This window comes from Phascolarctos cinereus, unplaced genomic scaffold, assembly GCF_003287225.1.
Source record: "Phascolarctos cinereus isolate Bilbo 61053 unplaced genomic scaffold, phaCin_HiC Scaffold_2;HRSCAF=192, whole genome shotgun sequence".
In the NCBI taxonomy this organism is placed as follows: Eukaryota; Metazoa; Chordata; class Mammalia; order Diprotodontia; family Phascolarctidae; genus Phascolarctos; species Phascolarctos cinereus.
In genome coordinates this window covers 41,594,851-41,607,448 of record NW_027555625.1, presented here as the reverse complement: position 1 = coordinate 41,607,448, position 12,598 = coordinate 41,594,851, and the positions used below count along the sequence as shown (strand labels likewise).

The 12,598-nt window shown below is 50.4% G+C and overlaps 1 protein-coding gene across 2 annotated transcripts in view; it reads right to left on the bottom strand.

Annotated features, from left to right (window-relative positions):
- The window catches only part of MMP15 (matrix metallopeptidase 15), a 38,539-nt gene extending 26,731 nt beyond the window's left edge, over positions 1-11,808 (bottom strand). The window contains exon 1 of one of the 2 annotated variants that reach the window (XM_020963502.2): positions 10,726-11,808. In XM_020963502.2, coding sequence (XP_020819161.1) covers positions 10,726-10,878 — 153 coding nt within the window. In that variant the 5' untranslated portion in view covers positions 10,879-11,808. Of the gene's footprint in view, positions 1-5,924; positions 6,135-10,725 lie in introns of those variants that run through there. The other variant, XM_020963504.2, reaches the window with a different exon arrangement.
- Positions 11,809-12,598: the final 790 nt, after the last annotated feature.

Sequence of the window (12,598 nt, the reverse complement as noted above, 5' to 3'; positions counted from 1 at the left end):
GGTGGGAGAAATGCTGGGGACTTGAACAAAGAAGAGATTTAGAACTGCTGAGGGGATCCAATCAAGGAACAGAACTGGAGAAAGTCAGGAACCTAGCTGAAGGTACATCAGAAATTTATAATGTCCAATCTCAACTGGGCTCTCACTGCAGCAAGGTCATTCTTTCTCACACCTTCCCCTCCTCCCACCAACTTTCCCAATGAATTTACTGAAAAAATTTAGACCATTCTCTGTGAGCTCCTTTTTCATTTCCAAACCCCTTAACACCATCCCCCACTCTCTGTGAGATAGTATTTCTAAAGCACTTAGCACAGTGCCTAGCATATGGTAGGAACTGAATAAACTTGTTTCTTTCCTTTCTTCCTTCCTCTGGACATTTACCTGCAGTCCCATCCCCTCCCAACCTTTCCGGCACACTACTCTTCATCCTCTGCTCCAATCTCTCCCAATCTAATGGTTCCTTTTCTTACTGACTTCAAACAAGTCTCCACGCCTTCCTAAAAACAAAAACAAACAACCCCCCCAAAGCCTTTTGCCAGACCCTACCATTTCTTCAAGCTCTCACACTATCCCTCTTTTCCCTCTCTCTGCCAAACACCTAGAAAAAGCTGCCAGTAATCCGTGACTCCACTTACTGACCTCTCACTCTTTAACCCTTTTCAATCTGGTTCCCGATCTCTTCCCTTTACTGAAACAGGCTTTCCAAAGTGACCAACGATCTCTCAACGATCTTTGCTGAGCCCTCATTCTTCTTGACCTCTCTGTTGCATTTGACACTGCTGGACAACTTTCCCCTGCAGTAAACATTCTCTTCTCTGGGCTTTTGGGACACTATTCTCTCCTGACTGCTCCTTCTTTGCTGGGTCATCATCTACACTCCCCCCACCTTGTGGCCATAATCCCAGGGTTCAGCCCTGGTTGGTGCCCATTGTCTTAATTGTCATTTTAATGCAGTCGATGACTCACAATCTTTACATACAGCCCCAGTCTCTCCGGAGCTCCAGTTCCCCTTCACTTATTATCAAGTGGACATTCCAAACTCAAGGTCCCAAAGACAACCAACATGTCCAAAACAGAGCTCATTAGCTTTCCCTGTAGACTCTCCCCTCTCCCAAACATCATTATTTCTATCAAGGCACAATTCTTCTAGTCCCCCAGGTTTGGAATCTCAGCATTGCCTCCAGCCTGTCACATATCCAATCAGCTGCCAAACCTAGCTGTTTCTCCCTCCACAATATCTCTCACATACTTCCCCTCCTTTTCACTTACCCAGCTCCCATCTTGTTCATGCCTCATCACCTCTCTCCTACAGTACTGCAGTGGCCTCCCAATTGGCCTTCCTGCCTCAGTTCTTCGCCACTCCAATCCATCCTCCCCACAGCTGCCAAAATGGTTTTTCTTAAGCACAGACCTGACTATGTCACTGCCTCACTTGAACTCTTTTGATCCTTGTTGCCTCTAGCATTGCCTAGAAACTCTTTTGTTTGGTTTCTAAAACTCTTCACAATCTGGTCTCAAGCAGTCTTTCTAGCCACACTCATATTATCCCCCTTCCCAAGTGCTAGGAGGGTCAAACTGGCTTTCTCTCTCCATTCCTCACACTTGCCACTCCGTCTCTCATCTTCCATCTCCCTGCCTCGACACAGGCCATATCCTCAGGTTGGAATGGGCTTTGCTTCTTACTTTTGCCTCATAGAATTCCTCACCTGCTTCAAGATGCACCCTTAGGTATCACCTTCTCCATGAAGCCTTTCTTGATCCCACTGACTGCTAACACCCTCCTCAAACTAGCTTGTATTTATTCTGTGTACTTACACACACACAGGGACATATATACATACACATATATACACAAGGCATATATGTATATACTATTACTTATTGTGTGAATATATGTATATACACGTACACAAACATATACATATACATATATATATATACATATATATGTGCACACACATATAAATAAAAAAGTCTTAGATAGAATGTAAGCTCTATGAAAAAAAGGATGGTTTCATTCCTTGCATTTGTATCCCTGGTACCTCGGCTTACTGTCTGGCATGTAGTAAGTAGTTAAAATGCTTGCTGACTGAATAAAAGTTCTACCAAACCAATCTGAGCAATCTGGATGGCGCATATGCGAAAAGAACTAGTAGACACCTCTCAGATGTCCCAGTTGGGACTCATCATCTTCTCCACTAGACCTTCACCTTCCCAAAACGTTCCACTAAGGGCACCATGATCTTCTCAGTCACTCACATTTCATGGCCTTGGTTCTTGACTCTTCACTCACTCATCTCATCCAATCACTGGCCAAGTTTTTGCCCATTCTCCCTCTATACCAGCACCTCTTTGTCCATTTCTCTCCACTCATGAAGAAGACACCATTCTAGATCACCTCTTGCCTGACCTACTCTAATAGCCTCCTAATTGGTTTCTGTTTTTAGCCTCTTCCTTCTTCCATTCAAACTCTATATATTTCTCAAAGAAATATTCTGAAGACCTTGGTCTGACCCAGAAGCTGTCACTTTTGCTTCAAAACCTTCCATGGTTTCCCATTGTCCCAACTCTCCTTGGCCTGACATTTACTCTGGCTCCTACCTACCCTCCCAATCTCCATTTGTTGGACTCGTCTTTTAGATCAGATGTTCCTTGTTCCCACCCTGATGCCTATCCGCTGAACAAAATCCTTCCCTGCACTTGACTGATGCCCTTCCAAACAAGGACAAGTAAGGTCACTGATGGCCTGCTTCCTTTCTTTATTTCTGAAGCCTGGATGGACCAGCTGGTATATTCTTAGTCCAGCTTTAGAGTGGAACAGTATCTGAAGTAGAAGCATGAGTCCCAGGATGGCAATCTGTTGGAGAATTTTAAAATATCTCTACCTTGGGCTAAAGGGCTAAGATGAAACACCCATGGGTATTATGCATCAGGAGCTCTAAATAAACTTGGGGGCTGAACCTTGGTCTTTTGCAGAGTACTCATGGCTTGCTCTTTGGTCCAAAGACTTCAATTTTTTTTTAATGGATGTTAATAAGCATTGCATTCCTACTATGTTCCAGACCCCATTTGAGGCATTGAGATCACAAATAAAAAGTGACTCCGCTCCTGCCTTTGAGAGGTTTACAATTCTACTTGAGGAATAGACAAGTTTATCAATAGTGGATTTTCTCTTGGCCATTGTATCCAAGGGCCATTCCCAGGTGACTTGGGGGGCTCTGTCCTAGACCTCCTTTTTGAATCGTGAGTGGAAATGTGAATAAAGAGGCAGACAGATCCATCACCAGGTCTCAATCAGACCATTATTGTAATCCATTTCCACCCTGGTGTAGACAGCTTCCCCTGCCTGGAGCGGGAAGAAGATGCTAAATGGTCCCTAAAAGTAGAGATGCCATGCCAGACCGATGAAGGACCATCTGTTAGTGGTTTGTACTTGAGTGTTCTTTGTGCCAGCAGCCACTGACTGAGGGGCCCCAACTGACAGCACGTGACATAGCTCAGCTGTGCATGAGAGGCAGATGGATGACAGACAGCGAGATGCCCAAGGAACAAGATCACAGGATTGACAGCGAGAAGGGTCCTGAGAGATCACCTGATCCAATCTCCTCATTTTACAGAGAAAGATGGGGAGGTAAAGAACATGAGAAGTAACAGAGCCACAATTTAAACCACCCAGGCTGTTTGACTCCAAATCCAGGGGTCCCCCACCCCCACTATTCCACGCAGTTGTATGGTGGCTGGGGAAGAATATTAGGGATCCCGGGCTCCATGCTGGTGATAAACATGTATTAAGTGCCAAGCACTGTGCTATGGGGTGACACAGGTATGGGAGGTTCAATGTCAGAAGTGCGGCTCTCATCGTCCCCCATTGCATTTCCCACTGGTGTTCAGGAATGAGTCCCGCCCCACTCACAAGCTTCCCGATCAGCAGCACTGTTTACATACAGACTTTGGAGGAAAAAATTCAGGTGTTGACTTTCCTCTCCAAAGTTCCTCTACCATGGGCTCTTGGAGCTCACCTCCCTCCTTAGAGTACCCTCTAGGCAGGTAGGCAGGGGAGATCTCTTGCCAATGGCCCTAATTTGACTTTGGTAGGGAGGGGAATGAGAAACAAGAAGGGTCATGAGTGGCTTCTAGTAGGCGGGTCAGGGTCTAGATTGGCTGACCTTTACTAGATGAGATAAGATCAGGTATCCATAACTGGGCCCATCCCCTTGGGTCAACTGTGGCTTGTTGTGGGGCGTTCAGCTGGTTGCTTTCTGGAGGCTGTTCCTCACCTATTTCAAGTCATTTCTGTTCGGTGCCTTTTAAGAAGACAGGCATGTGCTTGGAGGCGTGGTTGCCATTTGCAGCCAAAAACAGAAGTAAAGCAAACAGATCCTGCCCATTGCTTCGTGGTGCTATTCAGTTTCAAAGGTCGTGTACTCTCCCAAGGCTTCCTTGGGGTGAGTAATCTAAAGGTGGGTGAGTGTGTTCATGTTTCTGATATCTTGGCTCTCCACCCGGAGACACATGGAAGGGCGACCCAAGCCGGTGACACCTGGTTGAGGGTGTTGGTCTGAAGCTGGCTTTGGGAAGGGGTGGGGGGTGGGGGTGGGGCAGGGGAGAGCCAAAAGGAGTGGTCCCCTTTCTCCCTCTAGGGGCAGAAGGAAATATTTGGTTTGGGAAAAAAACCCCAAAAAACAAACAAGGGAAAAAAAAATACCATGAGAGGTTTAAGTCACTCTGGGATGCCTTAGCCAAAAAGCAAACTGATGTGCCTGGACCAAAGCCCTGGACAAGGAGGGCCAGAATTGACAGACCAGCTGTCCCTTCCCTATGCCTTAGTAGGAGCTCAATATCTGACCCTTCGGCCAGCCCTGCTCCACTATTGCTGATGGATCTCCAGATCTGGGTGCAGGAACCTGGCAGGGTGCTACACTGTGTTATGATTTGCAAAGCTCTTTTTAGGTTATTAGCTTGTATACAACAACCCTGGGAAGGAGGTGCTTTTTTATCCCCATTTTACAGATGAGGAAACTGGGGCTCAGAAAGGCTAAATGAGTAGCCCTAGGACACATAACCAGTATGTGAGGCAGGATTTGGTGTTCTCTCCGCCCTGCTGCCCAGCTACCCAAAAGGTCCCTCCTTAGCTCTCTACGAAACTCCTGTGGTTTACGTTGGCCTTCTTCTTGCTCAGTCAAGCATGTGTCTAGTATTTCCTCCCGGGAGGGCAAGGAGGTGTAGCAGTATTGGCTCAACAGAGCAGGTATCAGATCTTCAGGGGTCCTTTGGGGTAACCCCTCCGCCCAGAGCCTCCCCCTTGAGGGAGATGGGAGGATGGACAGAAAAAATCATTCTCTAGGGAGGAAAGGAAAAGATTAAGCCACCACATCCAGAGCACATGAGGGAAGAAAGAAGGGAGTCTTGTTTCAGAAAGCTCTCGGACTCCAGGAGTGTGAATCTTCTCCATCTTAGATCATGGAAATCCCATGGCTTAGGCTTTCCCGGGGGCCGGCCTGATCCCTAGAATGAATGGTCCATACATCTCAAGATCCTGTCTCTGACCAAGGCACCAAAGGATGTCGTATGGGAGGACACGGCTGGCGTCCTTGCTCCCTATCTCTGTATGGCCTTCGGGTGGTTGGTGAGGGCCACGTTTGCCTCTTTGACTGGATTCAGTGCAGTGGATGGCAGGATTTTAGAGCAGCCTGGGACTTTAAGTCCCCTGGTCCAATCTCTTCATCTTGCAGATGAAGCCCAGGAAAGGGAAATGTGTTGCTTAATGACAGACTAATATTAAGTGGCAGGATCAAAACTTCACTCCCCTTGGCCTTATCTCCCCGCAATAGAATGTAAGCTCATTGAGAGCAGCGACTGTCTCATTCTCTATAATTACACACCCAGCACCTAAGACAGCACCTTGGCACATGGGAAGCACTTACTACGTGTTTGTTGATTGACTACAGATGCACTGCGGTTGCAATAGCACTCTGTCCATCCTGTCACATTAGGGTATCCTAGAGGCTGTGGCCAGAGCATACTGAATCAATAACTGTGGACCAGACTTAGAAACCCAGCTGATATTCCAACTCCTGAATAAAGGCTCTCTCCTCTCAGAGGTCCCTGGCTCTGGGAAAGAAAGAGAACCAGTCAGCTGCCCATTCTTTTCATGATGATTCAGGGGACATTGAGAAGGGAAAGGCCTGGAAAACCAGAGATTGTCATTTAGAGACCAGAAGAGGGAAAACCCAGGCAATTACTCCTCCTCTCTCAGTACGTAGGAAACAGTCTGTAAAATATAATGCTGATGCCAATGAGTCAGTAGGCAAGCATTTCTGAAGTGCACACTATGTGTCAGGCATTGTGCCAAGGGCTGGGGTTATTCAGAAAGCCCAAAACATGGGCCCATGGCAGCCAGGTGGCACAGTGGAGAGAACTTGACATTGGAAGTCAAGAAGACCCAAGTTCAAATCCAGCTTTGGATACTTCCTAGCTGTGTGACCCTGAGCAAGTCACTTAGCCACTATATGCCTCAGTTTCCCCAACTATAAATGGGGATTTTAATAGCACCTACCTCCCAGGGTTGCTGTGAGGATCAAATGAAATAATATTTTTCTAAAGCATTTAGCACACAGTAGGTGCTTAATAAATGCTTGTTTCTTTCCTTCCCTAACCTCGAGGAGGAGTTCACATTCTAATGGAGAGACAACATGTAAATAATTAGGTATATGTAAAGAGTAAATGGAAAATAATCTCAGAGTGAAGGCATTAGCAACTGGGGATGGGATTACAGGGTTAGGGTTGAGAGAAGGAAGAAGAAAGGTCAGGAGGGGTGAGGGAGAAGGGCATTGGAGGCATGGCGGGCAGCCAGCGAAAAGACAAATGGCAGGAGATGGAGGGTCCAATGCAAGGACCTACAGGTAGGCTGGCATCGATGGACTGCAGAGGGAAGGAAGGTAGAACAGGATTGGAGAGGGAAGAAGAGATCAGTGGATGAAAAGCTGTCCGTGTCCAACAGAGGGCTTTCTAGCTGATCCTGGAGATCACTGAAAGTCATGGGAGCTCCCTGAGTGGGGGGAGGGAGGTGGTCAGATCAGTGCTTGGGGAAAAAAAAATCACTCCATCCACTGGGCAGAAGATGGATTAGAGCAGGAAGACTTGAGGTGGGGAGGGAGACCAGTCAGAAGATTTGTGATAATCTAGGGGAGGGGTGATGGAGGGCTGGAGCTAGAGCAGGGGCTGTGGGGGTGGTTAAAAGGAGTCTTTGAACATAATGATAATAATTATAATGAGAAGAGTGCTATGTTCCAGGCACTGTGCTAAGCACTTTACAATTATTATCTCATTTTGTCCTCATGACAAACTATAGGTGGTAGGTGCTATTGTTATCCCTGTTCTATGGATGGGGAAATTGAGGGATATAGAGGTTAAGTGTCACACAGCTAGTTAAGTGACTTGAGGCTGGATTTGAACTCAGGTCCTCCTGACTCCAAGGCCAGAGACCCATCATTTTTTCAAACTAGAACAATGAGGCCCAGTGAGCTTGAGGCCATGCAGATGATAGGGGGCAGGTAGATGCCTCCAACTCCAGCACTCTCTTCATTAGGCCGTGACCTAGTCTGTAGAGCGGTGATAGTTCATAACACACGTGCCTTATCAGCATTTAGATAATAGGATATGGGTGGAGAACGTAATGAGCCCTAGTAGTGTCTGAAGGGCAGCGCTTTGGAGGTCAGACTTAGCATGAGCTGGGCCTCCCTTTAGGACCTTATGCACAGCACTCTCTCTCCCCACCCCCCATGAGCCTCAGCTGGCTCTCTGGTGTAACTGGAGCTTAGGAGGAATTCCCTGCCCTTCCCCAGAGGACTTTATTAAAATAGGTCAGGAACCAGCTGGCTTCGATCGGAAAAATCTCTGGGGCGGCAGAGAAGCGGGCTAAGGGGAACTACGGGAAGTCAGGCAGGGCAGAGAATGAAGGGAGCGCCCTGTGTAAGGCTCAAAATAGAAACAGTTCCCAGGCCCTAGATCCAAAATCCCAAACTGGGCCGTTCTCCAGAGACCGAGCTCGAGGGCATCAATGGGCAAGGGAAAGAGCACAGGAAAGTCTTCTCCACATCTGACCTCCTGGCCTGGTGGTGAGACCCAGACACACGCCTATACTGCCCTCCTGTATTTGCTCTTTTTTCAGTTTCTCCCCCCGGAACAAGAAGGACTGAAAGAAACCCCAGAGCCCTTCTAAGAAGCCGGACAGTCACTGAAAAGCTTCCCTTTTTTGTCTCTTGTTCTTTCTGAACCTTGAAGGATTCTCCCTTGCCTGCCCTAGGCTTGCTAAAATGGTCAGGAGGTGGCGGTGATCTACACAGGAGCTGTGGAGTTTTCCACCGAGAACTCTGTTCTTATTTCAGGCAGAAGGAAAGGATGAGACTTCGGAGGGCAGCAGAGAGGGTTATATAAATGGTCAGAGATGAGGCCCTAAGTGAGAGAAGGATTTTGGGCAGGGCCTTGGGGAGTAACAGGCATTGGCTCCGGCCTCCCTGCTCCTAACTGGAGCCCTACATGGAGTTCTGGCTGGGCTTCCCATGGCCAGGGCCCAAAGGCGAAGAAGGCCTGTTCCTGCCTGGAAGCCCCTCGTGCCTCGCCCCAGCCCTGGCCCATCCCAGGCTCTCATGGGTACATGCAGAGAACACACACCTATCTGCATGTCTGCTGCCAAAGCAGTCTAAAGCACAGGTATGATCTTGTCTTCTCCCTTCTTAATACCCTGCTTTGCCTACTTGATTAAAATGCCTGACACTCAGGGGCCTCCAATCTAATCCAAACATTTATGTGTCTACCACAGGCAAGGAACTAGGCTCGGAACGGGGGATACAACCAAATACAAGAGAGTCCCTGTCTTTAAAGAGTTTACATTTGGGGGGCAGGGGAGCAGAGCAGGAAGAGATGCAACATGAAAACCAGTCCTTAACTCTGCAGCTTGAGGCAAGAGAGAGCACAAATGAGAGGGGAAAATCAAGGCCGGTAGGGACTGGCACATGGGCTAAGCCTTGAAGGTAACAGGCAATAGTTTAAAAAAAAAAGTGAATTCTAAACACAGGGGAAAGTCTGCGCAAAGATGTGGAGTTGGGAAATTAAATCCCCAAGTAGCAGAAACAGCAGATAAGCTGGTCAGTGTGGCTAGAATGGAGCATGTGGGAAGGGGAGAAAGATAAAAATGAGCACATCTGGCCACTCTCATTCCAGTGTTCCTCTTATGGCACTCTGGGTATTTGGCCAAACTGGGTCGTTTTAGTCTCACCCTCTCCCACCTCCAAGCTTTTGCATCCCACTCGCCTTCCCTCCACATCTTTGCTTGTTGAAACCCTTCTTTTCCTTCAAGGCCCAGCCCAGGTGCCCCTGGTTAGCAGGGATAGATCCTACTTACTACGGATTTTCCCTGTTTCTTCTCTCTTTGACTTCTCTTAGGCATTTCTCATTCAAACTTGTCTTTTAATTACTTTATGTATCCTCATCTCCTTATTAGACTGTCAGCTCCTTGAAGGCAGGAACAGCATCATTTATCCTTTATTAGGCAGTCTATTCAATTATCTGAACTGCACAATAACTCATATTTTTAAAAATTGCTTTGCAGTTTTGTCTACGTTTCTTTTGGTCATTGAATGGGACCATTTTCCAGCCCTGTGGGATGAGTCTTCTAAGGGAGGAAGTGTGCCTGCTTTGAACAGGCAGTGCTCACACTGGTAGATGTCCTGTGCAGAAGGGTTATCTGCTCCTAAGCTTATCCTTTGGTCCCAAAGGCAGGGGTTTGAAAGCTCCAGTATGTCACTCTGTGCCCAGAAACCTGAAGGAAGTCCTTGGATACCGATGTTACTCGAGGAGCCTGAAGCTCCCAGTTTTCAGGGGCCCTGGGTTCCTCTAGCCCCAGCTTCCTTTAGGGTTCTCCTTGGGATGTTACCTGCCCCCTCCCTCTCCTCCTCCACCTTTGATCAGATTACTTAATAAGCTGGCTGGCCATCATCTTGGCTCTTTACTGAGTACTCCGAGTGCCTAGCACTGTGCTATGGAGAGAGGGCCTTTGCAGACTCCCTACACCAGACACCCAGCAAGACACCCTTGTTCATGGGTTGGCCTGGCCCTAGCTCCGAAGCCCACCAACTGTTCTTGCCTGAGACCGTATCCCCCCTGGCTTGCTCCTAAGTCACTAGGACTGAGCCTGGCCCTCTCCACCACGGCGTTTAGAGCTCAGGGCAGAGACTCCGGTGTCCTGGACAGTTCACTCCCCCTTTCGCCAGGCGACTGCAGCATCTGACTGGCTGGTGGCTACAAGGACCAGGGCAGAGAGGGTTAGCTAGATGCCCAGCTGTGAAGCGTTAATACCCGAGGCAAGAATAGTCCAGATAATGGAGGGAAAGGTATGAGAAGATTTCCCTTAGTCCATTCCCTTGCACAGACTCTGCTGGCGGGGCTGGGCTAGGCTAAGCGGGCACAGCCGCAGGGGTCCAGCCACCACCCAGAGAAAGCTTCTGCCTCTAAGGAGGGAGGGAGGGGGCCACTCTCCCCTCCTCCAAGGCCAAGAGAATCAACCCAATCCAAACATTTATTAAGCAAGGAAAGAATGGGGGGCGGGGGGGGGGAAGGTGGGCAGGATGCAAAGTTTAGCTAAGAAGACAATCAAAACGAAGGAAGGAGGAAACGGACAGCGAGGTTGGAGGGAGGACTCCCCCAAGGGGGAGCGTGCTTACTGACCTCGGCGTTGACTTCGCTGTCCCCGGCCACCCCGCTGCAGGTCAGGGGGCCCAGCCACACGAACAGCAGCAGCAGCAGCTCCCCGGTGCCCAGGAGGGTCCCGGCCCAGCCCGGCCTCCGTGGCTCGCCCCGCCCGGCCCCGCCGCCGCTCATGCTGGCGGCGCTAGCTGGGCTGGGCTGCGGAGGGGGGTCGGAGAGATCCGATTCCCCGGCTGGGTACGGGCTTGAGGCTTCCTCGCTGGAGGGTCGGAAACTTGGAGCCAGACGCGTGGGGGCCGGGACCACCCCTCTGTCCTCGCCTTCCCTTTTCCCAGGGGAGCTCTTAGGCGCCCCTGGGCAAGTTCTCAAGGCTCGGCGCGGAAAGCCCGGCGGAGGGCACGGAGAGGGGGGGCGAGCCCGACGGCCAGCCAGGTGCGGGCGGCGCTCCCGGCTCCTTCCCCGCTGGATGCTGCCTTTGTTTCGGGCTCAGCCTCGGGGATGCCCCGGGCCGCTGCGCTCCCCAGGGCTCCGCGCAGCGCGCCTGCGGCTGCTGTCCATGCTCCGGCCGGCGAGGCGGAGGCGTGCGCTCCCCGGGCCCCGCGGAGGTGGCGCGCACGCCCCCTCCCCGTGCCCGGGGCACCTCGCCCCCCGCGGCGGGGGTCTGCGGGAGGGGGATGGGCGGCAGGGGCCCCCCCACGGCGTCCTGCGGGGCGGGGCGGAGAGGGCAGGGGGAGCCCGAGCCCGAGCTAGCGGCGCGCGTCCTTGGGGCCGGATCGGCGCAGCTCTGAGCCAGCTCCTGCGCTCGGGGGCCCGCTCCCCACCCCCTCCCTCTTCTCCTCTCCTCCGCGGCTCTTAAAGGGACCGTGCGCTCACAGGCCGGCCGGCCAGGCCGCGGGGAGGGGGCTGCTAGCCCGGCCCGGAGCCGCCGCAGCCCCGCGCCCGGGGCTTCCCTAAAGGCAGGTGTAAGGCTGGGAGCTCGCGCTCTTCTACCCGCTTCTGGTTTAAAACTCTCCACCAAGTTTCCCCGAGAGACCTGGGGGAGGGGTGTGTACAAGGGATGTATTTTGACCCAGATCTCCAGAGAGCCGAGAGAGAGAGAGAGAGAGGGAGAGAGGGAGAGAGGAGAGAGGGAGAGAGGGAGAGAGGGAGAGAGGGAGAGAGAGAGGCGGGGCCTCAACTTGAAACTAACAAAATGCGCCCCCGCCCCCAACCCTCAGGTACTTTCAATGTGGTTCTGGGCAGGAGACAAATATCAGGGATTTCTTAAAAAATAAAAACCTTGACCTTTGCTGCCTACCGTGCCCTTCAACCTTGAGCAATAATAACCATAGCTGACCTTTAGATACAAGGAAGCGGAGGCAGACAGAGGTTACATGAGTTGTGTAGGACCACCACACGGGTAGTAAGCATCAGAGGTCGTATTTGAATTTAGGGCTGTGAATTCAGATGCAGCGCTGTCTCCACTGCGCCATCTATCACTAAAGGAACGAAGGAAAGAAAGGAAGAAATGGGAAAAAAAAAAGAGAGAGAAAGGAGGGAACGAATATCCACAAATTTCCCTGTCCACCCGCTTTTCTCTGGTAAGAGCTACGAATGACCCCCCGGCTTTCCAAATCAGGGACTGCCTCCCCATATCATCACTGTGACCATAAGGGTTAGCTAGGTGGGTGGCTAGTGCTCATTTGAGAAGGGGACTCAAACAATCGTAGCCAATTAGAGACACAGTCCAGGGCAGATAAAGGGAAAAGAGATCTCCTCTCCCCCTCCCCTTCTTTTTCTCCAGAATGGTTTGACAATGAACAGAGGCTTTTACTGTCTTCCTCTATCTTCTCAGCTACTAACTTTTGGCATAAGAGTGTGACCTTTTTATCAGGTGTCAGTTTCCGCAAGGGAC